This window comes from Tinamus guttatus, unplaced genomic scaffold (assembly GCF_059628265.1).
Source record: "Tinamus guttatus ecotype Peru unplaced genomic scaffold, ASM5962826v1 Tinamus_guttatus_pri_ptg000150l, whole genome shotgun sequence".
In the NCBI taxonomy this organism is placed as follows: domain Eukaryota; kingdom Metazoa; phylum Chordata; class Aves; order Tinamiformes; family Tinamidae; genus Tinamus; species Tinamus guttatus.
This window is the reverse complement of record NW_028288684.1, coordinates 12092814-12118620: the sequence shown is the minus strand read 5'-3', so window position 1 is coordinate 12118620 and position 25807 is coordinate 12092814. Positions and strand designations below refer to the sequence as shown.

The 25807-nt window shown below is 36.6% G+C and overlaps 1 protein-coding gene across 11 annotated transcripts in view; it reads left to right on the top strand.

The window, feature by feature from the left end:
* GRIA4 (glutamate ionotropic receptor AMPA type subunit 4) overlaps window positions 1-23206 on the top strand; it is a 228480-nt gene extending 205274 nt beyond the window's left edge. Inside the window, exons 14-17 of one of the 11 annotated variants that reach the window (XM_088522323.1) lie at window positions 12845-12959; window positions 15304-15438; window positions 16799-16981; window positions 22078-22278. In XM_088522323.1, coding sequence (XP_088378449.1) covers window positions 12845-12959; window positions 15304-15438; window positions 16799-16933 — 385 coding nt within the window. In that variant the 3' untranslated portion in view covers window positions 16934-16981; window positions 22078-22278. Of the gene's footprint in view, window positions 1-5652; window positions 5768-12844; window positions 12960-15303; window positions 15574-16798; window positions 16982-22077 lie in introns of those variants that run through there. The other 10 variants (XM_088522321.1, XM_088522320.1, XM_088522319.1 and 7 more) reach the window with 10 other exon arrangements.
* Window positions 23207-25807: the final 2601 nt, after the last annotated feature.

Genomic DNA, 25807 nt, shown 5'->3' with positions numbered 1-25807 from the left:
AGCACTGGAGAGAGCACTCCAATGTGTCCACTCACCAGGGCTGAGTAGAAAGCAAGGATCACCTTCGAGCTCCTGAAAATATTCATCCTAATGCAGCCCATTATATCATTGACCTTCTGGTTATGTCTTGGGGAAGTATCTGTTGCAGTAGGTGACTTTGAATGGGAATGCTTTCCATCCAACCTGTTGAATTGCTCTGCATTCAGGAATGCAACATTTTGGGAGCTGAAAGAATTAGATGAAGAGCAGCTCTGGTTGAGTCTGTGGACATTTTGTTCAATCAGGCTAGAGAGAGCCTTTTCTACCTATTGTGTATATGACTGCTCTAAATGCTAGATTGTCAATATGAATACACAGGCTAGATCTCATTCTACAAGATGCATTTCATGATTTAGCTTTTGGTTTCTTAGAGATGCTTAGTTGCAGCCCTGAAATAGCTGCTTAAAATGATGCATTAGTTCACACCTCCTCCCTTGCTGTTCCCTTGTGGATCCCTCATGGCTGCCTTAGATTTCCAGCAGTGTCCATGATATCAGTTGTTGTGATTCTTAGCCTGAGTTTCTGCCTCATTCTCACTTGGTATACGGACCTTTCTGTGTCTTTACCCGTTTTGTGAATTCCCTTCCTGCAATCAAGCACCTAATTAGCACTTAGATATCACAATGCTGTATGCGATAGTGATCTTATCCTTGGTTGAATGTCTCTCTCATTGCTTTGTGCCAACTTCAGGTTCAACAGATGAGTTCTCTGTTAGCCATTCTTATGATCCAAAACTCACTGGCAGTCAAAGCAAACCATACTTCTGACTTCTGTGAGCTTTGAGCTAGTACCCTGCTAGTATTCTTGTAGACAATACATGAGTTATCCCAGGCTGAAATCATAGATGTAATTTTGCAAAAGCCTGTCTACTTGCACTGCCTGTGTAGTTTTATGTCTTGGTAACTTTGAAAGTCATATTTACTGCTGGCACAAATAGATTCTTAAGAAAAAGATGATGTTGATCAATATTTAAAACTACTTATTACTATTTATCCATGGGTATATGGAAAGCGATTTTAACTGAATGAGAATGATTTAATTCTCATCAGGTTTTTCAACCTGTAATTCTCCAGACAGCTTTAAGAAAGATGTGAGCCACACATTTAAATCCTTGTCCATGTGCTCATATAAAAACAGAGAGGAGTTACTCTGATGTACAGGGCTGCAGTTTTGGCTAAACTGGCTTGATGATCACATCCAAGGATGCTGTTTTCTTCTGAGTAGTAGAAAATTCAGAATTGTATGATGGAAGCAAGGATTAAGAGGCAAATATTCAAGTACTTTCTACTTGAATAGTGCCTTCTACTACTAAATCCTTACTCTTGCAAAGCTTTCAACTCCTTTACTGAGGAACAAATTGTTCTTCAGTTGAAGTTCTAAGTGTGTAACTGAAGATTCAGTCCTATGTTTTAGTGAGGGAAGAGCAGTTTCTGCCATTTGTACTCAATTCCAGAATACCTTCCTCTGTGCCAGAATGAAGCACTGTCTAGAATGAATATGAATGATTATCCTGGCTCTGAGATCTCGGGCATATAATTATTTTCAACATAGTCACCATTATACCTGTCAAGATCTCAATTATACCATTTCTATGTGCAAGACAGAGCAGTACTGAGCATAGATTCTCTGTGTTTTGCTGACCAGAAAGAAGTTAATTATTTCCGCATGTTGGGGTAGACCTGGATAACAAAGCAACAGAGAAAGCAGTGTGAAACTAACTCGTTTTTACATGGCCTACTACATATGATGAGGACAATAATGTGTTACATTTATAAACAATACAGTTTAATTTCAGAACAATGATTGCAGCTTAAATCCACATTTATTTCTTCATCCTTTTTATTTCCATTTCTCTATTGTGCTGTGAAACTGTCTATGGATATGGCTAATAACCCAGCTAAATAACCCTCTCATGAATAGGCTTATTTATTTATTTATTTATTATTCTAGGATTACTATCAACCAGCTGCAGCTTCTCTAAAAAGCAGTAGGAAAATTCTCCTTGATACTATTTAAAATTTTCAAAGATATGTTCAGATTTTTAGTATATGAGAAAGCTTTTCCCCATCAAAATGCAAATTAAACATGAAAATTTACAATTAGTTGTCAAACAAATTTATCATCTGGTTGGTTTTTATTCATCTCTGAATAGCCAGATAGAAGGTCAGATAATTAGACATTAACTTGAAAACACTTGAACAACTTGAAAAACTCTGAGGTCTAAAGCTATTTGAAGACAATGCTGAAGGCAAAAATCAAAAACATCTTTGCCCAAATTAAGATAAGCATCAAATGAAAACTTACTTAGGATTTTAACATAAGAACTTTGTATACTTCAAAAGGATTTAATGTTCATACTTGAAAGAATATAGCTTAGAGGAAATAGTATGAAAATGCTTTTACAGACATACTGATTGATAGGGTTACCCATCTAGTTTAAAATAAGAATGTGCTCAAGTGTCTCATTGAATTGAGAGTTAGTGTTATTCGTTAAGATGCTCTTCATTTTCAGGGACTGATTATTTCTTCCGAAATCTGTAGCACTGCCAAGAGGACAGTTTACGCCATTGCTACTCTGTGTGATTATTATGCATTAGTACATTACATACATTGTAATACATTATGCATATAGTAGCATTAAGATAGACCTTGCTTTCGTTCCTATTGAAAGAAGCAGGAGTTTTTTCACTGACAACAGGGTCAATCTGTATAATTTAGAGATTTTCAAAATAAATACTGAGCAGTGTTGAAAAAATAGGGTTTCTGAGCTCATCTTTCATTTATGGCTCAGTCTCAAAGTCTGTACTCAAGAATATTAAGTATATTCATCTAGTATACTGGAAATTTTGGCTGTAAAGAGTCAAAGTTAGTCAGAGTCAAATTCATGAATGGGGCAAAGAGGCCAAGAAAGCACAGTCTCAGAAACAAAAAGTTTTTTAGGAAAAGTCTGTAGTAAGCATAGCTGGTTCAAAAGCAATTGCTTCTGAGAACAAAAGGGACGAATGAAAAATTTCATTGCAATTTTGCTATTTCCCCTCTCCATCTCAAGTGTGAACCATAATTAGAACACTTATATAAAATTACATTTGTCAGCTTGGCTGCTAAATCCCTCTTAAAGCTTTATCAGTGAAGAGCAGTCTGTAATCACTCTCACAAAGCCTACGATTCTCATTTTCCATATCAGGGACAGACAAGCAATTACATTATCTGTATTGAAAATCTGATATAAATGTAACTACAGTGAACATAGGTAAGGTTATTTCCACATAAAAACAATTTCCAAGCTTCTTGACCAGCCATCAAAAAACTGTTTAAGTCCTAGCAGAAGTTACATGAAAAGCTGTTATCAAATAATGGAGGTATGTCCTAAAACTGGCACTTGGCCCATAAATAGGGTTAATGAGTCCCTCTGTTGGAAGAAATGCTCCATAAATTGTGATATGTTGTTGTCTATACCTGTCTGCAAATAATATTATTGTCTAGTGAGTGAGAGAAAAAAAATCCATTTTAAAATGTGGAAGAGACCATACAGGATCCACTGACCAGCCATCTCTAGGGAGGGTGATTCACAAGGTCTCTGACTTCTGGCACTGTTAGTCACTGTAAGTGATAAGAGCTCTGTCACTATCTATTCTATCAGAATCTCTCTTTTCACCTGACCTTATCCAACTGCTTTTGAGGGCACCGTATCCTTTCATAACTGGTTAGAGGAAGATGCTATTAACAGACATTGTTCTTGCCCAATCCTACACAGTCTCAACAGACAGATTTTTAACATCATTAACCAAATTCAGAGAGAGAAAGCCCATCTTTCTTAGCCTCATGTTTTCACTCAAGAGCTGTAGTTGATTTGAGAGGACATCACAGATACTTCTTTCTCCTTGGGGCTGATTGGTACCTTAAAAATGCGATAATATTGCTGCTCCACATCCTTCCCCATCCCCATGAGCAAGCCTGGACAGATGCCCACCAGAAACCTAACTCTGATGATTGGCACACCAGGGACCTTTGAGCACAGACAAAAAGATAGAAATAGTGTTTATTACAAATAAATATTGATGTAGGTAGCATTAGGATATGTGAATTAAATTTGTAATTTTGGTGAGGCTGTTAATAGTAAGACAGGAAGCTGTATATTAAGCAAGTGCAAAGCTTCCTTGGAAAATGCTGAAGGTTGCATAAATGCCTTGGCAGATTAGTTATTAACCAATTTTAAGCCAATCTTTACCCATTTTAAACCATTTTTAACCAATTTTAAAACAACATATAGTGACCATACTTCTTAGCATAAATCAAGAGGTTTGGGGTTACGTTTGGGTTTGGACAATGATCTGCACTGTCTATCCTCTGCCAGCCAACGTTAATGCTATCTGTATCCCAAAATGAAAATCTCTGAGCAAACACAGAAGCAGCCACATCCTAGCACTAGGTATGTTTCTTTCTTGCCTGAATTTCATTGTGACCCTAATAGTCTTGAGCTTGTACAGAAGTGATAAGTCTCAAATTCGATCTAGGCGATAACAGTGATTCAAAACCCACCTCTGCCTGGAGAGACAGGTTGATATTTCATCTGAAAAAAAGTGTATCAACCATGAGATACAGGACTCTGTGTGTGCACGTACACCCATACTGTCTGTTAGCTCTTAGGCCTCTGTGCTGCTAGAAAGCTAGAAACGTCTCTAGTCCAATAAGCCCTCCAGGGAGTAGGCAGCATCTCCCAACTACCTACTTGCATCTTAGCACCCAGTGAACAGGCTGGGGTTGGTCTTCCTGGGACCTCAGCTTCTGCTTGGCTGAGCCTAAGTTTCCAAAAGAGATGGTCCTCACCTTTCACCTTCCTCCCCTGCAGCGGGCACCCTGGTGTCTGGGAGACACTTTCCAGGGTTACTGGGACTAAGCTAGAACTACGATATTGCCTTCCAGCTGAACCACTGAACTACTGTGCAAGAGGAATGGGACATCTTCTGTAGACACTGCATCTCAAATGCATGGGTGTGTCTAAAGCAGACAGTGAATCTTCAGACTGGCAGGAGCTCAATCAATCACCTCAGTGAATACTGGTTCCTGTTGACTGGCTCTAAAGAGCACCCTAGTCAATGTGAAATTTTTGTGCTAGTTTTGGAACCTAAGTCCATAGCCTGTCTTGGGTCACTCTGACTGCAGCACAGCAGCTAGCAATGTCTAGCACTGGTCATCTGCATCCTACATGGAAATATATTTTCCCATACACAATACATCAATACATCAATAAAAAAATGATCTAGCCCCACATTGAACAGATATTCTAAAGTTAGATTTATATAAATCTGTGTAATTCATGTATAATGCCAGATAGAATTTTATCATAATTTTGCAAAGATTGTTTTGGTTGGTTGATAGAATCACATTTTCTTGCTAAAAGCCAAGACAATCTAAAAGTCATTTGTATGCTAGAAATGCATTTTTCACATTTGAAAGCAACAAATTTTATTTGAGCTGGCAAAGGCTTTAACATATGAAAATGAGAGGTTTATTTAGTATGTGGATCAAGCTTATGAACAGCTTAAGTCCTCATTCCTTCTAACATCTTAACGGCTGTGCAGTTTCTTACAAAATATGTTTTATCGTTTCAAGAAATGCTGTTAACCTCGCAGTTTTAAAACTGAATGAACAAGGCCTCTTGGACAAATTGAAAAACAAATGGTGGTACGACAAAGGAGAATGTGGCAGCGGGGGAGGTGACTCCAAGGTTAGCCTCAATGTCACCAAAAGCGGGTAAACAGTATGTAAAGTAATTGGTGCATCTGCTGGGGTTCCTGCAATGGAACAGCCTCACCAGTGTTGCAGCACTGCTGGAATCTGCAGTTGAAACCTAGGTGTATGCAATTACTGTCAAAGCAAAAATATTTGCATTTTTTCAAAAACTTACCAAGGAAAACTTGCAAATAGTTCCTCATAGGAGATATATCACCAGAACTCAGATGCCTTCAGACAAGCAGCTTAAAATCTTTAGGAGCAAATACTAACTAATTTTCTACTATATTGTACAATCCAAAATAATTTTCTGTGACATTAAAGGAAGGGTTTGCAAATCAGCATGAATTCCTCCTGCAATCTAGTGTTTTGCAGAATTTAGGGACTCTCTAATGATGCAAACATTATTGGTAGGAATTGTAGTTTTCATCTGAGTATCCAACATAATAGGAGGGCAAATTTCAGCTAAAATATCTCCACATTGAATTTGTATTATATCTTACACAGAAACTAAAATCCTTTCCCTAACAGAATTTATCAGAATTTTACAAGGCAGGAATTACCCAGAACTTTCATCTTTCCCTGCAATGGATTCGCAGATATCACAGACATGTCACCTCTAAATTTTAGGCACGAGGCGACAATGACTTGTTATTCTACCCTCATTTCCAGTTCTTCCAAGTGGCCACTGCCAATACGTCTTTGCCTCAAAACAACTTCCTTTTGGGATGCTACTTTGTGCTGAAAGGATAATTTGGAAGACGTGGAAGTGAGGGAGGATTAAGATATTAAATGGGCCTATTCAATGCCAGGCAGAATAGTTTAATATATATTTATGTGCTTGTGTGTGAATAATACATATGAGATTATATATACATATACCTGCACAGTGCAGTGCACAGTGCAGGCAAAGAGCTAGTCTAGATCTAATTATCTAGATACAGATAATTAAACATAACTGATTTGTCGTATACAGTTTATGTAGCTTTCTTTATAATTGCCTACATATAGTTTTTGTACTGTTTTCTCTCCTCCTCTAGTCCTCCTGGTCTTTCATACTGTGTCCTGGCCTCAGGTACCATCCCTTGGGCTGTTCTGCACTCACCCAGAACTGCTGTCCTAATCCTCTACACTTTGCCTTTGATCCTACTGTTCTACCTATTTATCCCCCACTGCTCTGCTGGCCAGCAGTCACAGTTTCAAAAATGGTCTCTACTTTCTCTTCCAAAGTGCACAGGTATATCATACTTGATTGCACTTACCTACAAGTGGAGCAGACACTAACTTCACATAAGACAGTTGACATGTGAACCAAAAAATTCCTATACTTGTATTTCTATATGCTCCACCCAAGCCTGAAATTTTTCATTATTGTGTATGTGTGTGGGGGATTTTTTAATTTAATCTTAAAAAAAAAAAAGTCATAGGCAGGGTGTCACATAATTAACATATCTCAATTTTCTTAAAATACACCCATCACGAACCTATGTTGCTGAAATGTAAAATGAAAGCTCAGTAGCAGACGAAGGTCACTTTTACCTTACCCTCTGAAATCACTAGCCACTGATTATTTGGGTCACAAAAGAACAAGAGAGAGCAAGGGAGAGGGAAGAGTAGGCTTTCACCAGGTACACAGGGAAAATGTCTAGGAGTCACTGGAGGAGCAGGTTTGATGTGATGGAGACAGAAGGACTGGGCTGGAAAAAAAAAAAAGAAAAAGAAAAAAACAGAAAAAGAAAGGCAAGGAGTGGAAATCCTGGTGAAACAGGCAGGATGTAAATGCAGGAGGAGCGCAACTGGAAAGTGGGAACACACTGCCCATGCAAATGAAAGAAAGGTGACCCTAGCAGGAGTTTAGTTTGTGGCAGAAAATATGGTGGGCAAGGGAGCATTAACAAAGGATAGGAAACATGGGGGAGATCAGCCTGTGGTCCTAGGACTATAAACTGCCTGACAGAATGATTTATCAGGCGTGTTCTCACCACACACTTCCTTAGACATACAGGTTTAGTAGGAACTGACAGAATGATTTATCAGGCATGTTCTCACCACACACTTCCTTAGACATACAGGTTTAGTAGGAACTGCCTGGCATTTAGCATGGTCTATATAGGTAGGAAGCCCAGTGTTTCTGGAAAGTCTCACATTTATTGTGTGGCTGTATTGCCCATGCTCATGGGATCAGTCATGTTAGGGAAACAAGCAACACTTCACGATTTGCTGCAATATATGCTTTTTGCTGTTTTTATCCATTTAGCCATTTATCACCTACAAAATCCATTTGCTCGTTCAGGAACAATCCTGTGCGATTTGATCGACTAAAATCAGTAGGCTCTTTTCTATTGAGTTAGTGGAACTATAATATTTTAAATTTTCATGCTATCAAATAATAGTCAGAGAAATGCACTGTCACAATAAACCTTGCAGCTGTCAACAGATCCTGAACTAAGTTTTAAACATGTCTAACTAATACTCCTTTTCATTCATACAAATTTAAAAAAATAAAACCTTAGCTTTATTAGCAGCTCTAGTGTGCATTACAGTGCATTCTACTGTCACAAGTAAGAACTCTCTTCTCCTAAAATACAGCACCTGAGACCTAGCTGATCAACTATGCTGTTACTATTTGAGGTTCACTAGTCAGTCAATGACATTCCAGTCCCAGAATGACCCTGCGTGGCTTAAGAGTAATCAGCAGGTTTCATGAAAGCTCAAAAGTTTTCTAAGGGTTTGTATCACTTTATAAAAAACAGGGTTTCTCCTACCTCCATTACTTGATCTTAACAGGTCATCAGTAGATTTTATGTTAATTCCATCTAATGTAAGGAAAGATTTTCTGTAATTGAGAAAAGTAGTTCACAGATCAACCTGTGTGAACAGCAGTTATCACTTCTCCTCCGGAAGGCTATATTATCCTCTATAGATGGCACTGTGGTTTACTCACTTAAGCAATTAAGTTATATTTGACGATAAAACTGAGATCTCTAAGTCATTTTGAAAGTACTGCCTCCTCTTAACTGTATACTATCATCATTTCATGGGATGTATCTAAAGATATGTAAAGACAGCTTCTGCCATTATAATTCATTATTTTTACAAAAATGTGATGTAATAAGAAGTCTACTGATGAAGCAGTCCTTCAAATTCTTCTGGCAGTTCTCAGGAGAATGTAGTGTTCCTTCTTTTTCATTCAGCAGATAAGACTGACCCTGCTCTTAATTAATGGCTTTATTTTTAAAATTCCCATCTACTAAAATTCAGTGTAGGTTTCAGAATCACTGTATTTTAAATGCAACAACTCCCATTCATTGTCCTCTACATAGATAAGACAGAATTTCATTAATGCTGTTCAGGACACTGTAATTTCTTTGACACTTGCGGCATGAGACCCAGCCCTAAACTGTTAAAAACAAGCCCTTCCAACAGCAAGTGACTGAAGACAGGATAGGAGGAAATGAGGAAGGACTCTAGAAGGGAGGTCAAAGGTTGATAACATGATAAACAGATAGAAGAGCACTAACCCTGAGCCCAGGTCAGGCTACACAGCCATGGACCTCAGGACACATCCCTATTCCTGCTCAGTGGAGGGATTTTTGCATTGTGGCTTCGTAAATTCTTCTCCATACAGTAAGGGAAATTTTAGATAGCATTTTTCTTACATTTTCCTTACATGAATCATTACTTAAAGGCAAAAGGATCTAGAACAAGGCAGATTCTCAGCAGCTATATTTTGGAACAAACAACTTTCATGAACTCTGCTGCTTTATTCTAGCTGAGCACTAGTAATGCAGGAATCACTCAGCAACTTAATAAAATCTCTGTTTTGTCATTTTGATGGGAAATTTTATGGAAAATTTAATCCTAGCTGTTAGATTTATACAATGTATATATATTAAGTGATTTAAATATGTCTCTTGCTCATATAAAAACTTACTGATTTTTACAGCTCCTGCACCCTTTAAGTCAGTGGGGTTGACCTTCACCAACCAAATGTATAAGTAGTGTAGAAACAGGTGTTAGTCTCTGAGTTCCCAGCAGGAATGGTCAAAGTGATGCCTTTAAAGAGGAGTTTTTCAAAGGAAGGAAAGATGCCTCAATAAGTAACTTGCACAGAAAGCCAAGATAATTTGGACATTCCACTTCCATAGGAGCTGTTGAAAATCTCCTACTAATATGTAAAAAACAAATACAGAAACAAACAAATAGTATAAGACTAATATATAATATAGTATATTATATATGCTATATGCTAATATACTATACTAATAGTATAAGACTAAATACAAATAGTATAAGACTAAAGTCATACCAATCACTTCTTATGATTGCAAACATGGGTATATATGTTGTTAGTGTAAGCAAAATTTTTTTTTCAGCTCTGTAGCCCCTCAGTCTGGGGGCTACCATTTAAAAATGCCATTTAGTTCAAAGTGCTTTTTCCTCATGACAGATAGAACTGCATAATTAGAAACGAAAAGGATACATTAGATCTCATCACAAAGCCTCAGGAGGGGCAAACGGCAGGTTTCAGTTAGCTTGTGCAGGACATTGATTCAGGACAGGTTTCTGAAAAGAAAAAAAAAAAAGAAAAGAAAGAAAAATACACTGGCTGTATTTCAGGGAAGAGTGTTAATTGCCTCATCTATCCTGGCCACTGCCATTGCAGTCAGTTATATACTGAAGATAGTTTGGCAACTCTAAGTGTGAAATTGGTTGCATCTCCCAAAGGAAAATGCAAAAGCTTCCAGTCAGAGAGAATACAGAAAAGGTGACATTAAAAGAATTACAGAAGCAAGGACAAAATATCCCCACTCATATCAGACTTTATATGCCTAAATTCTCTTTTGCAATGAAATATCAAGCAAAAGAGTAGGAGACAACTCTTTCTTGCCTTGTCCCAGCTTGTTGCTATTATTGATACATCATATAGAGTCATAATTATCACATTACTTCAGCCAATTTAATCTGGAAAAACTCCACAGACTTTCTACATGATAACAGTATTCGCATGTCCCGTATCTTGCTCATATCCAGTTCTACTACATGCTGGGAATAGGAGATGTGGTACTATTCAAATCATGACTTGTTACAGATAATAACCATCCAAACAATGTTATTTTCACACTTGTGCAAGAAGCAAACAGAAGATCATATTGGCAGGTAACTTGCAAGCATCCCAAACTGCTACCCATTAATTTCACAGCTGTGAGACTCTCATATTCTACTTCCAACCTGCACAACCCACTGCCAGGAAGCCTGAAGACAAAATGTAAGTTTAAATACTGAAAAAGACTAAAAAACAGGCATCTTCCATGCTAGAAGATGCATGTTCCGTATAAATACAATGCATGGTATTTGTAAAGTGAAGGAAGCATTTTCTGTATTTACAGAGATCACTTTAGATCTCTGGGTCTCTGAGTAACTGGGAAGCTTCTCAACCAATTGTAGTTATTGAAAATTGTGATTTGAGCATTTCACCTAGGTTTTCTTAGTAGTAGATGAAGAAACAGGGTGCAATTCGTCCTTCCTTAAAATAGATATCTAAAATCAACTTTTGGAGGTACCTATCTCTTCCTTTTAACTATAGGGAAACTTGGACAGATAACCAAAGTTTGGAACATAATTAGCATGAGAAAAAAAGGAGGTGAGGTGAATCCCACCCTTTATCTACATATGCGAAGAGCAATCCAGAAGTGTTGAAAGTCAGGATCCCTGAATTTAATAGTAGGATACAAGTTTATAGGGGTAGTTTATATGTATATTAAATATATATACAAAAATACATTTATAAATAAGTTTTGGGCAATTTCCACTTAAAAACATAAAGGCAAGCCCCTTGCTCTCTTTCATAGTAATTATTTGAGAAGTTTCAGCCTGCTATGCTTTTTTTTTTTGCACTACTTTTCAATTATCTTTTACTTTAAACTTAGATTTCATGAGCTAACATTTTAGCAATATATAGATTACAGTGCATTCTGTGAGATTAATTTTATCACAAGAATCTGGTGGCACATGCAAGATATTCTTTGTCATGTGATATCACCAGAAACCTATCTCCCTATCACACACCACTTCTGTTTACCTACCTCTTTCTCTAATATATATTGTATTTTTATGCACACCTGCACATAAATACATATTTAGATACATATCATTTTAAGAATTTGATGGTCATTGATTTGAAGTGGAAAATACATAGAATAGGTTCATTATTTTTTCATAGCTTTCTAGAAAATAAAACTGCTACGACTGCATAAAGTGGCATATTATCGTAATAATCTGAGATTATCCACTGAGTTTGAGTAATTTCAGTGTAAAAGCAAAGCAGTTCATAACTTTGAAGCATAATACTAGGTTTCATCATCAACCTCAATTGCATCATCCCCAGCAAAGACCATAAATAAGATATTACAAGTAATAATTTGTTGTCAGTCTGGGGCCACTGCAAGACTTATTTGAATAAGTGAGATTTAAAGAAAGGCTTTGATTTAGAAAATAATGTTCAAATGGGAAATGAAAATAAGCTATTTACCGTCGTGTTCTTCTTAGCTGAGAATAATAATATTACAACTCCCTGTAAGTTCTCTGCACACAGATCTACTGACATCAGTGGGTGATCTGCAAGAAGGGTGGTTATAGATTTGTGCCATTTGGTTACAATTAGTTGCATAAAGGAGCTCATTTCACTTGCCAGCATAATTTTGAGGGCAGTAAATGAAATAGCTATAGCCAAGTCAAGGAACACAAATGAATATGTTTTCCAAGTCATGTATCTGGTTGCATTATATGTCTCTGAAGAGTGTGTTGCTAATATGTCTAAGCCAATAGTTTTGGGTTCACAGTAATTGCATACTATTTATTTAAAAATCTTCCCCAGCAGTATGTGCCTGTTACCTAAAGCGATGGAGCAGGTCCCGGTCATATGTCTGTCTCTAAACCTGGGCCAACAGTACATGACATAGCACCCACTGTGGCCTCTGCTCTGTCACTTTGCAATGCGATTCTATGTAGTTTTACTTGAATAACATAAAATAACATATATAATGTTATTTATGTTATTTTCCACGTGAAGAACTCCTGTAAACCTTGCCGTTTTGAAACTCAGTGAGGCAGGCGTCTTAGACAAGCTGAAAAACAAATGGTGGTACGATAAAGGTGAATGTGGACCCAAGGACTCTGGAAGTAAGGTCAGTCGCTGCAGTTCGGGACCTACTATTGTGTTCACAAAGCAGTAAAGGGAGTAGTAAACAAAATGACATGGAAATAAAATAAGCAGCTGGAGACACATGGAATGGATCAGCCTCACCCCATCTTGCCTAAAATACTGATGGCGGTCACATTTTGATTTAAAGATGCACTATTTCTTGTTAAGGATTGCAATGATATAAGTCATCTCATACCTGTTAAAGGCATCTAGAGAAAAGTTTTGAAGCAGTTATTTTGTTCTGGCAGAGGCAAGGCGGGTTAACTGGTTTCTGTCCCTCTAAGTGGGATGTACATTCCCCATTTACTAGTTAAGAATTTCTTGCCGTTTCCCTCACACTTTCTTCTTTAGGAGATGGCTGCCTCCAAATGTTTTTATAAAGGGAGAAACTCTAATAGAAACTATTTCCTTTCACCACTGTGCCAGGGGTACCTATGCCCAAGTGCCCCGGGAAAGGCTCTGTCTGCTTTGGGAGCGAGGGAAGATTAAGTTGAACTTTGAGGTAAAAGGCTTCAATAGTTAATGGCCTTTTACAGCTTCCAGGATTTACCTGAGTTCATTCCCAAACTATAGTCCTCACGGCTTCAGGAAGAGGAGCCTTCACTATTTCTCCTGAGGACAAACAGGCCAGAAATAACTATTTTTCTGATCACTCAGAAGCAGCACAATTAGTGCCAGCCCTATATTCTGGAAATCCGCAATTTCTCTGTAGTGCCTTTGTCTCGATGCGGATTTATGCTGTCCATACCTGAAAGGGAAGTACAACAAGCAGTGACTGATTGCTCCCTACTTGCCCGAAGAGTTACTCTGCTGGCTAAAGGGTAAAATTACAGTAGGAAACAAACTTCCATGCCCTACACATTTCATTTTATCTGGCAAGTGGTTTTGAAAAAGGAATTAAAATCCATCAAGAAGAATGCAGCTCCCACTCAGGTGGAGTACCTGTAAATGACAACTCAGAAAGCCTCAACTCACTATATAGGTTAGATCCAGTCTTTCTCAATTCTGCCTTTTCCTTGTTCACAAGCATCATGTTAGCGATCAACATTAAAGGAAAATGGTTACCTCTGCAATATTAACGCTCCCCTTAGCCACCTAAAAAGAGACAAACAAAGCAGAATCCAGGCTATAAGGCCACATCACCATGGATTCAAATTTTATGGTAAATATTCATGGTAATTGTTAATTCACTAATCTACCATTTACACAGTAAATAGTGCATCTTTAAATTAAACATCAAAAAAAATTAGTCTTCATCAAATTAAAATTTCATACTGATTATAAGTTAAATACTCTTCTTACTTTAGGTAAAAATTATGTAGTCTGCATAAGAATAAAGTTTTATAAATATCTTAAAGCACATAGTAGTATAGTAGAATATAGAACATAGTAGGTATAGTAGTATGTAGAAGTCAGTTCTCAAAGAGTTCCTTGAGAACTGTGCTAAAAATACACTCAGTTGTCAAGTCATAAAGTGTGTGAATCATACTCAGTAAAGTGTAGAAAAATATAGAATACTTAGCTACTACAGTAAGTCCAAAAAGGTGATCATTTATAAAATGATGTATATTTAATAATTTTCTGAAGAAGACTATAGCTGTTTTCTAAATTACAATGTCTGATTTAATTGTTATTTAAAACTGTATTATTTTAATGTACTCAGCCTTAGTAGTCCATGGGCATATTCCAGAGCTGTATCTATAATAACAAAGAAACAAAATACAATATTTGGTAAGAGGCAAAGAGGTTTATATCATGATGTGTATGGTACAGCATGCAGTTTCAAATGAAGTATTTGTTCAAAGGAATAACTTAAGAAGTCTCACATGTTATGTTCACCTTTTATTTAGGTATCAGAAAGTCATTCTGGATCTTTTAAATTAACAATGTTACCACAAGTAAAATTTGTGTTTTAGTTAAAGTCAAGCAAAGTCTTGTCCGATGCAAATGAATTTCTGAATTCCAAAACTTTTAAAGAGCTTTACATAATCTCTTTTTTACATAAGCTTTCATATCAGCATTAAAGAGAGGAAGAGATGTCCTTGTTTAATTCTCCAGTTAGTGGAAGTAACAGCTCTTTAATAAGGAAGCAGTAACATTGTGATATAGTGGTAACATACTCCTAATACTACTTTTATGTTGACCAGAAAAATTAAAATACGTTCTATAGATCCAGATAGGTTAATTTATTGGGATGTATGTAAACAATCATCATTTAATTTCATTTAAACTTTGTTATTTATTTCCATTTTTGATGTTTAATGTGTAGCTTGTGCTCCTGTAGTGTTTTGTTTGCATAGTTAACTGTGTCGCTTCTGTTTCCTCAGGACAAGACGAGTGCCTTGAGTCTCAGCAACGTTGCTGGAGTCTTCTACATTCTGGTTGGAGGCTTGGGCTTGGCAATGCTGGTGGCTTTGATAGAGTTCTGTTACAAGTCCAGGGCAGAGGCGAAACGAATGAAGGTGGCAAAGAGTGCACAGACTTTTAACCCAACTTCCTCGCAGAATACCCACAATTTAGCAACTTATAGAGAAGGTTACAACGTATATGGAACCGAAAGTATTAAAATTTAGGGGTAGGACTTAGGGCCTACTACAGTGAGTGGGTGATGCATCTTGTAACGCAGTGTTGTGACATGTCTGTCCAGTGGTGGTAATGCTTGCTTCCAAACAGAGCTTTATATTTTGGAAAACTCCAGTGCAAAGTGGTTCAGTTCTTTTGGCTGCAGATGTACAGTATACTATTTTATGTTGCTAATAGACATCTGCATTGAAAGGAATTTTTAACAAAAATACATTTTAACAAGGCAATCTTGTTGAATCAGTTGGGAGATTAGTTATTTGAAATTTTCGTTACCTAAAAAAAAGTTGGGATTTAGCTGATTGGCCAATCTGTTTTCCAAATCATTTGCACTCTAATAGTGATGAATTGCTATAATCATTTAATATGAAGTGTTAGGCCTAACTGGGACTTTAATATAGAGAAGGTTTAGGATAGGCATTGAAACTGAACCATTATTAAGACTAGCAGAAGACAGGGAATTGTAACATGAGGTCTAAATGTTTTTTTACCTTGTCTAACCCTTCCACGCCCTATTCGTGCACCCTCCCTTTGATATATGTTTTACACTGATTATATGTGGCATTTGTTTCACAGTATCCTGCTTCAGATCAAACTTTGTTCACTACAATAAGCACCAATAACCAGCGAAAAGGCTGATTATAATCCTCAGCTTCTACTAATGTACCCTCTTACCTTGCTCAGGACTAGTATATTTTAGACATTCATGCAATGATTTCAGGGACTGAAATGCTGATGCTGCCATGATGCATCCTGTGTAGAAGCCTGAAGTAGGTGTACAGGGAAGGTTCACTAATGTACTGTTCTTCATCCATGCAGTATTTTGCTAACTAATTTTTTGCTAACTTTTTTTGCTAACTTTTGCTAATCATTCGTCAAATCAACACTGTGACATTTGGAAATGGCACATAGTAGCAAATTGAATTTCTAAATATAATTTTCATATAGCTCCCAAACTTTACCTGCTGCTTTATAACAGATCCTGCAGCTAGGACCCTAACCTCCCAGAACTGGCAATGTAGACCCCTCTTTCCCTTGCCATTAACAATGCTGCACATCATCTTTTTAAAAAAAATTCTGAGCTATATTCTCCTGAAATCACTAAGCCCTCTCTATAGTGGAAGTAAGAAACAAAAACTAATAAAAAACAAATTAACAGAAATTTTACATTGCCACCTAGAAAAATTTTAAGAGGAATCAACTATAGATACAATTCTTACTCTTTATTTATTATTTATATAGCGCTGGAGTACACGGCGCTGTACAATAGGTGAAGTGTGCCAAACAAAAAACAGGTCCCTGCCCCGAGGAGCTTACAGACTAAAGGCACAGCCGGTACAATACAGAACCTTACAGTACAGAACAAACACAGAGTGAACAGAGAATGGTGTTTGAGCATGATAGCTGGAGCGCTGCAAGGAATAGGTGGGTTCTCCGGAGGTGAGGGAGGGGGCTTGGTGTGCACTGGCCGGGAAACTATCCCGAACATATTGTCTGTGTGTAGTTTTCTTTTGTTCCCTTTTATACAAGAAGGCATGACTCTGGGTATATATTAATTGGCATAGAGACTAATTTTCCCATGTAGAATATCTTGACTCCACACTTGATTCACTGCTGAAAATGTGAGGCAAACTAAGCAAGAAAAAAGGCCAAACCTCTAAGCAGATGTCAAGATGACTCTAAGAGTATAGGTTAATATTCATTATCTCAGGACTTCCAGATGCTAATACGAAAAAATCTCCAAAGCACACTGCTGACTCTCAGTAACAAAGGTCTTAAAAAAAAATAAACCTGTGCAAATAATTATGTAAAATGCAGATAAAGACATTGCTTCCCCTGAAATTCTTTAATGATATGCTCATTAAAGAAGAGAGACTCTCCAGTCCAGGATAAGAAACAAAGAAACACACAAGAAAGCAAGGAGCTCCAATTATAATTTATAACTGAAAGCTTAAATATATATATATATTAAAAACTAGTCATTTAATTCATCAGTAAAAGACCTAAAAAGCACATTTGTTATTGAGTTTGCAAAATAGAATCCATCAGAAATGTATTCTTAGGAAAATGAACAAAATAAAAAAAAACCAAATCTTTCATTCAAATACTGACCTGGTTTAGCAAGTTAAATATGACATGACTAGACACCCCTGAGTTCCTTCCTAGATCTGTAAACCTAATGCAATAGTAATTATACTTGTAGAATTTATTTAAGTCTTACTTTTTTATTTGATTAAAAATTAGAGCTGATTGAGTTCAGGCTTTTTATGGAAAGTGCCTAAATTTGCTTTTTTGAGAGATTTTTTGTAACAGACAGGTGATATTTTTTAAGGAAAAATTAGGACAGATTGCTCTCCTATCAGTACTTAGCTTTCTTTAGCCATGCCAGCAGTGAGGGGTTACCTGTGTGAATTGCTTTGTGAAGACTGATTGCACCATCTCTTCATTACACATTCTAATCATGGCCTCTGGTAGCTGATAGCAATACCGAGCCTACAACACTATTTACACATATTTCAGCATGTCAGAACTGCCTCATGCATTTAAAAACCTCTGATATGTTAGCTTATCCTAGGATTAAAAAGATTGCATTAGGACTAAAATTTACTAATATGGAAAGACGATTGGCAGTTCTAACCTGGATTTAAGCCTTACCTTAACGTGGATGAATAACCAACATAAATCTGATTTTTAAGCTAAAATCAAAAAGTTCTAATAATTTGTAAGTTAAACTAATATAAAATAGCTTAAACAGACCATTTTTAAATTAGTATTCATTACTTACAATGTGTTTTCTTCTTTTAATTTAATACAGTAAAAAGTGAGTTGTCCCAGGGAAACTCATATGTGTGTGCAATAGCAAGTGAAAATTCAGGACCAGCCCAATGCAAAGACATTCAGAAACACTGGCAAGCTGTTGCATCTACCAAAGGCAGTGTGAAAGGAAGGAGGTTGCCTTTAGGGAGGAATTAATCCCTTTCTCTTCCCTTGAGCAGCAGATTTCCATTTTTGCATATCATATTGTGCCCTTAGCATGCTAATTGTCCTGACACCTTGAAAATGTTGCAGAGCCTGGTATCCTTGCCTCCAGCTACTCTACTGAAAAGTCCTGCCAAATTCCTTGCATCAGGGGATGCCATAGGTTTTTTAAGGGATTAACACAGGTGTGGCTGCACGATGTCCATCCAGTCACCACCCCCAGATCCCCAAAGCTTTCCCCAGTGGAGCTCATTCACGCACTTAAGTTGCCTTCGGGTGTTCTCCCATTTTATGTTGTTGTTTATAAATAACCAAATTAATTGCAAAATTGTGAAAACATTTAAAAAGTTACAAAATGAATCACAAGCAAAGCTAAACACTACAGGATACCTCTGAAAATATGCAATGTGCTTATTTTCACATTTTTTTATTTCCAATTTCATTTCAACATAGAAAAATCATTTAAAGTTTTCATCAAACATTTGTGTGAAAGAAGATGTCTACTAGAGAAGTCAGAGCAATATAAAGAGCCAGGCTAGAAGACTTTTATTACATGGGCTGAGGTTATCAGTGTCCTACATTTCTATTTCCTAATGAGAGCAGGCAATATTTCGCAACAGGTAATTAAACAAAACTAATGACAACATTCAAAAATACATTATCACTATTAAAGAGGTGCACTTACTGCACACAGACCTTCACCATTTCCCATGCTACTCTTATCACAGTAAATACTAAGAATTTTCCCTCTCACCCCAGCCTACCCTGAAACCATTTATGAAGCCAGGTCATAAAGCTAAAAGTATAACAGCAAAATTAAGCAGAGTATTAGCCTGGCTGATTATCCATTGCTTAGTTTAAAATATAATCAGGAACTTCTTTGATTACCTTGCTTTACGACATCATCCTGAATACAAATTGGACCTGATCATACTGGCTTTGTTAACTACTTTTACTATTTTCTCTGTTAATTTATTCTTAATTTCTGCTGTGAAAAATGTCACCTTGGTATAGCTTTTTCTTCTCTTATTCCAGAGAAGATTGCTGAGAGCTTCTTCATTATTCTCATTTGTTTTATTTTTGTGAATCACTTTTTACTGTCTTTCTGTTCTGAGTGCCTTATCAATGGCCCATCTAATATATATTGGGCTACAAAAGCATTAAATTATGCATAACTCACATATTGCATATTCCCAGTGGCTAACTTTGAATGGTCATGAGTACATAGCTGATTAAAGTAACGGAGAGATCCAGATACATAATGACATCTTTCTGGAAAGTTTAGCAAGTATGATGTAGGCCTCCCTTTTTCCTGCAAAGTCTGCAGTCCAGATTTGGTATGGACTCTTGCCCCTCCAAAAAAAGAAACTGGCTGTAAATCCTAGGATTTTCTATTCCTTTCTATTTCTATCGACCAAAAAACATTTGTGCATTTCAGTTGGCAGTCACCCGTTATCAAAATACATTTGCAATGGCCCTCTGGACATGCAGTATGTGGAAATATACCACACTGCAGTGTATCTGTGCTTTTCATACGCAGTTTTATACTGAGTGATAGAATTGAGGTTTGAGGTTATACGTAATTTAGCAGAACTTTCTATACGAGGTTAGGTTCCCACTGTTTTAGTACTTACATATCACTCTGTATCTAGCTACTAAATTAGATCAAGGTACTTTTGGCACGTCCTCGCCCCAGAGTACAATGACATCAGGGAAACTTTTCAAAGGATGACTTGGACACTGCCATTGATGACTAGCAAGGCCCAAGTTTACATCCAAATGGGAATGCTGCAATGCCTTTGGTAGGCTGAGGCATTTCTCTGAATTGGGCTGGTTAAGAGGGCTGAGTTTTTAGGGTAATAGATTAGTTACTTTCATATCCAAGTTCTTATAGTGCTATAAGGTAGTTTTATTTTGGAGGACTCTTCTTTGAGGGAGTTAATGGTAGCAATACAATATTTAATTACACTCACTTGGGGTTTTAAGGAACCTTAAACTTTATATATTTATATACATACAAATACTCATAAATAAGAATAAATTTGACTTATCAAAGACCAGCATAGGATTGCAATGCTAATGCAGGAGGACAAACTGGACTCAGAAACACAAAGCTCTTATCTAAATACAGAGATCAGTAATAAGGGCAAATGAAATGATTTTATAATGTCAGTTTTCCTTTGGCTGCTTTGTGAATGCATCCTCCTATCTCTCACTTTTTCCAGTCAGTACTTCAGATTGCATCGCTGTGCACCAATTGCATTAGTTGCAGAGGCTATAGCTTCCACTAGCTATAAATCAGAATTCCCCACTTAATAATCTCTTTGAAAACCGTTTCAAACTATTGTGGCTTGGTTGCCTGATGTTGCAGGTGTCCTTACACAGTTGGTTGACCCCAGATGACTCTTAATACTTGACATATCATACTTATATGGATCCCATGAGTTAACATGGTCATGTAACTCATGGGGACATGACAGTGTGTGATCAGAAAGAATATATCAATATGATAGCCAGTCACAAAAGAAAAACAAGCATACTGCCATATCCAGACCTCACTTTTCTTGATGTAGGAAAGAAGTTCAGGACACTTGGATTTATGTTACAGTCAGGTGTAACTAATGGGAGTTATTTCCCTAATCTAAGACATCTAGAAATAATTTAGTCTAACCTAGTCATGTTGGATTTTTCAATGTTACAGGAGAGTTCTTTCACAGTAGATTATTGTTGGATAAAATTAGAAAGAATAGCTATAAATCTTTTCCTTTCATAAATTCAAATTCTTCTGAGTCAGTTGGTCTCCAAAGATATTTTGTTCTGACTTATCTGAAGGAAAAAACTTAAAGATAGCAAAAAATTAAATCTTCTTGTGGAAAATTCAGACTTAATGTAAGAGAAAACTGCATTTTCTCTAAATAAATTTCATTTCCTGTGAAAGTTCCTCCCTCCTCTAATTACAGGAAAATATTTACCTAATGAGATTTAAGGACAGCATTCTGATTTGCTAATACTAAATATATGTGTTTTGAATATAATCAATAATTACTTTAGGTTTAATCCATGGAATTTTCAGAAGGATAGCTCAACTATCAATTTCTAAGCAGCTTTCATTAGTCATATTTTTTCTTAAAATACCAAGTTGAAGGTCTAAACCTACAAACAGTGTATGATTTATTCACAGATATTAATGCTTTCAGTTTCATAAAAGTCTTGATTCACATTTCACTACATATAAATGTAGTTTGAAGCAGTTTAGAGGAAGGTATCCTTCTTCTGTTAATTTCTTGATCAAATTGGAATTTTATATCGATAAATCGATAAGGATTTAATTTTAATAAACTATAACATCAGAATTACTAGTGTATTCCCCTATCATTCTTAAATGCAATCTGTGTATGATGTACATATTATTCTTTTTAATGCTAACTTGAAGAAATGCAGATGTCTAAAATCTCTTTCTTTGGTGTTTTTCTGTGTTTCAGCTTGTTGAAGGATAGAAACAATGTAACACTTTCCTCTTTTCTCCTTTTCTCTGATCCCAGCTTACCTTTTCTGAAGCCATAAGAAACAAAGCCAGATTATCCATCACGGGAAGCGTAGGAGAAAATGGCCGTGTATTGACTCCCGACTGCCCAAAGGCCATGCATACTGGAACTGCAATTAGACAAAGTTCAGGATTGGCTGTAATTGCATCGGACCTACCATAAAAACCAAAAAAATAATTGAGTGCCTTAATTAAACTGTGTTGGTGACTGATGGGAACACAGCACAGACTGCAACGACATGGGAGTGTCATTGATGAACTAATAATTTGGCTGAGAAAGGGAAGTACGTCCAAATGCGCCAGACATCATCAGCAACAATGTGTGCATGAGCTCAGCTCGGAAACCCAAACTCAGATTTTATATCAGGAAAACTCATAATTTAGTTTTGTTGGGGGGAGGGGGCTGGGAAGGGTGTATTAACAGCAACAAATTTCACTTGAGTGGACTTAAAACTAATAAGACTTGCCAATTTAGCGCATTAAACTGTGAAGAACATGCTTAGAAAGGACAACATTCTGGTCTTGATAAAGACAGAAAAATAGCTATAGAAGTCAATGAACATGCTAACCTGTGTCTCCAGAACATCAATATATACAATGGAAGAATATTCAGCTATTCAGCTGTAGAAATGAGTCACTAAACTGTGATAAGAAAATAATAAATATGTAAATCCTGTGAAAATAATAAAGAAATTATTTACATTTTATTTGAAAAAAAAAGAGGAATATTGAGACATGCTTGCTTTTTAACTGATGTAAATTCGGTAGAGGACAACACAATTCTTTTCTAACCATCTTAGGGAACAATTCATTGCAATAATTGATATAAAATGCCATCACTGTAATAAAATTCAGAGACTTTTTTTTTTTATAAAAGTTGTTGGTCATCCTCTTGTTTGCTGTTACCTTCATTCTGTTCCATCATTCTGTGTTCCAGAGATTTGCATCTGTCTAACTACAAGAAACAAAATGAAAAAATGTTTAGAGTACATCATCAGTCTGCAGTGTAGAATCAAAAGAGACTACGGGTCACTCATGTTATAGATATTATTTATAATCTTGTTCTGTGTAAGAAACTGTGGTTTTTGTACCCACCAAAAAGAATAAAACAACAAACGTTCTTATAATATTGACACAGCTTGAGTTGTTTTCTGATCACTAGAGATGTCATTTGGAAAATAAAATAAGGTGGTTAATTTCTTACCACAAAATGTAGGACCTTATCTGATATCATCTTAGTTCCTGCACATTTGTGAAGTACTTTGAAGACCTTAGAGAATAGGGATTCTAATCTTTCAGGATATGTTTTTTTCACTATAAATTTTGTAACTAACCACTAAAGCTCTTTTCTAATAGGCTAGGGAAGCATTCAGTGATAGGGTTTGTTCTGCAGTTAGTCAGCAGTATGTGATATTAGGGAAGCAGGAAAGTAGTAATGATAGTCTTTTTAACTGATTTGATACCTGTAGCATTCTCAGAACTCAGACAACTTATTTTTTTATGATCCCACCTTTCAGGCAAACTCCAACTCTAGCAGGCACCACTTCAATAAAAGCTAAATGTCTACAGGGCCAGTCATTGCTGTAGGGGAAAGTTGCAACAGTTTTCTTCGGATGCAATGGCCGTTCCTCCTGGCCACATAGGACTGGTCTCCAAATCAAAAGCATTGCCTTTAGCATGCCTCTACTCCAAGCCTGGCCTTTTCAAAACAGATTGTATCTGCATTAATGATAGTTCCAGATGCTCTCATAATTTTGCTAGACTCGCAATGCACCGTGTTCACATGGCTTAAATTTCTTCTAAACCTCTGTGAAGTAGTGCTTCTAGTGACTTAACCCTTATGAATAGGTGCTTAAGGTCAGAGCAGTCACAATGACCAACACTTAACACCTCAGCACAGGAAAAAAAAATGCCAGGAGATTTATCTTATGTAATACAGTCATCTACACAGTAGATGTTATCAACAACATCATTATTAATTTCTTAGTTCAAAAACCCTAGCCACCCTTTTACAGATAGCAAAGAGAAAGAACCAATGTGAGGAATTGAATGAGCTCATCCTAAGATAAACATTAAAACATCAAACAGCTGAATCACATAAAAAAATAGCCCATATCTTTCCACTGACTATAAATTGGCTGAAGTTGACCAGTTCTTATACAGACCTTGCCACTGCAGGCAAAAGTCAAAATAAAAGGATGATTAACCCTAAGGTGTAAGTAATGACTATAAAGTGTGCTGTGGTCTTAGAGAGAAAGACACAATATGAGTGCAATGAATTGCTATAACTAAACTTATTTTATATCCTTGTTTCACTAGCATGCTTGGCTCATTCATGAGTTATTGTGAATTGTTTGTTTTTCTGTGGCCAATATGATGATTTGTTTGTTTTTCTCCTGTTTTAACAAGGCTATGGGCTTCCTACTAAGCTTCTTTTCTATGCCTGAATTAAGAAAACAACTTTTTATTTTTGTTAAGGTTTGTCTTTTTTTCTCATAAAATAACAAATTAGGTGAACAAAACAAGTCACTGTGAGAGACTGAATATGGAGGATGTTGTCTGTCTTGTGATATTGTGTATATGTTTTACCAAGTGCTTATCTTCAGCACAGGTTCAGATCTTAGTTCAGATCAGTGATCAGTTCCAGTGCTGCTCTAGGATATTCAACTGTATCTTACTCCTCCTACCTGTTCCTCTGTCACTTTAATGTGTTACACTTATTTTACGCCTTCCATAAATAGCACATCACTGAAATCTGGAAAAGGTTCAGTCAAAAGATTTGCTGCTTTTACTCTTTGATAGTTACATTAATTGATACCCCTTTTTGTGATAATACCTCTGAATCCCTGAAGAAACCAGTCATGCCATATCAATTGGAAGAACAAATTAAAAGAAAACATTTTTTCATTTCACCTATTATAACTTACCAGTCTAGGAAAAAAGAGAAGTACTTTATGCTTCTATCTAACGTATTGCTATATGTGACCTATTTTGTCATACACTGGCCATATTCCTCAAGCTCTAAGAATGTCACTCTGTGGATCCCATTTTAAGGTGCTAAGTAGGGGTTTCCATAATGCAATAAAACTCACAAGTTCTTTCAGATATCTTGCCCAGTATCAAGAACTACAGATGATATCCAACTATCCAACTATTGATGACAGAGTGGGTATCACACAGCTGAGTGGCAAGAACAGTTGAGTCCTTGAGCAGCTTGACCATTGACTGGCGTAACCCGCCATGGGGACACATAACTGAGTAGTCAACCAGCAGCAAGAGAGCAGAACTTTGTCATGTTCTCACCACTCACAAACCTTTTACTTTGGAAGGAAAAAACTTTACTTGAAGAAAACTTGGTCAGATGAGGGGGAGAAGAGACTGTGACTTTGCCAAATGCCTTTCAGAAAGCATTACAGGTATGAAATAAAAGAAAAAAAAACTACATGGGAAAATGCTACAATTAGAGCTTAGGCTCAGGAAACAATTGACTAGAAATCAGGTAGCTGAGAAAATAATCTCCATGTATCAACTACCTCTCTTCACAGAAGCTTATTCTGTTAACATGCCTAACTACCGTTAGGCATGCGTTATCCCGCAAAGGGATAACATTGAAGTGACTGCAAAGGCTGCCTTGACCTTCTCACCTATTGATCTCAGCTGCTCTTAGACATGTTTTTTAAAAATCTTTCCTTTTTTTTTCCAACACACATTTCTTGGTCCTTTCTATA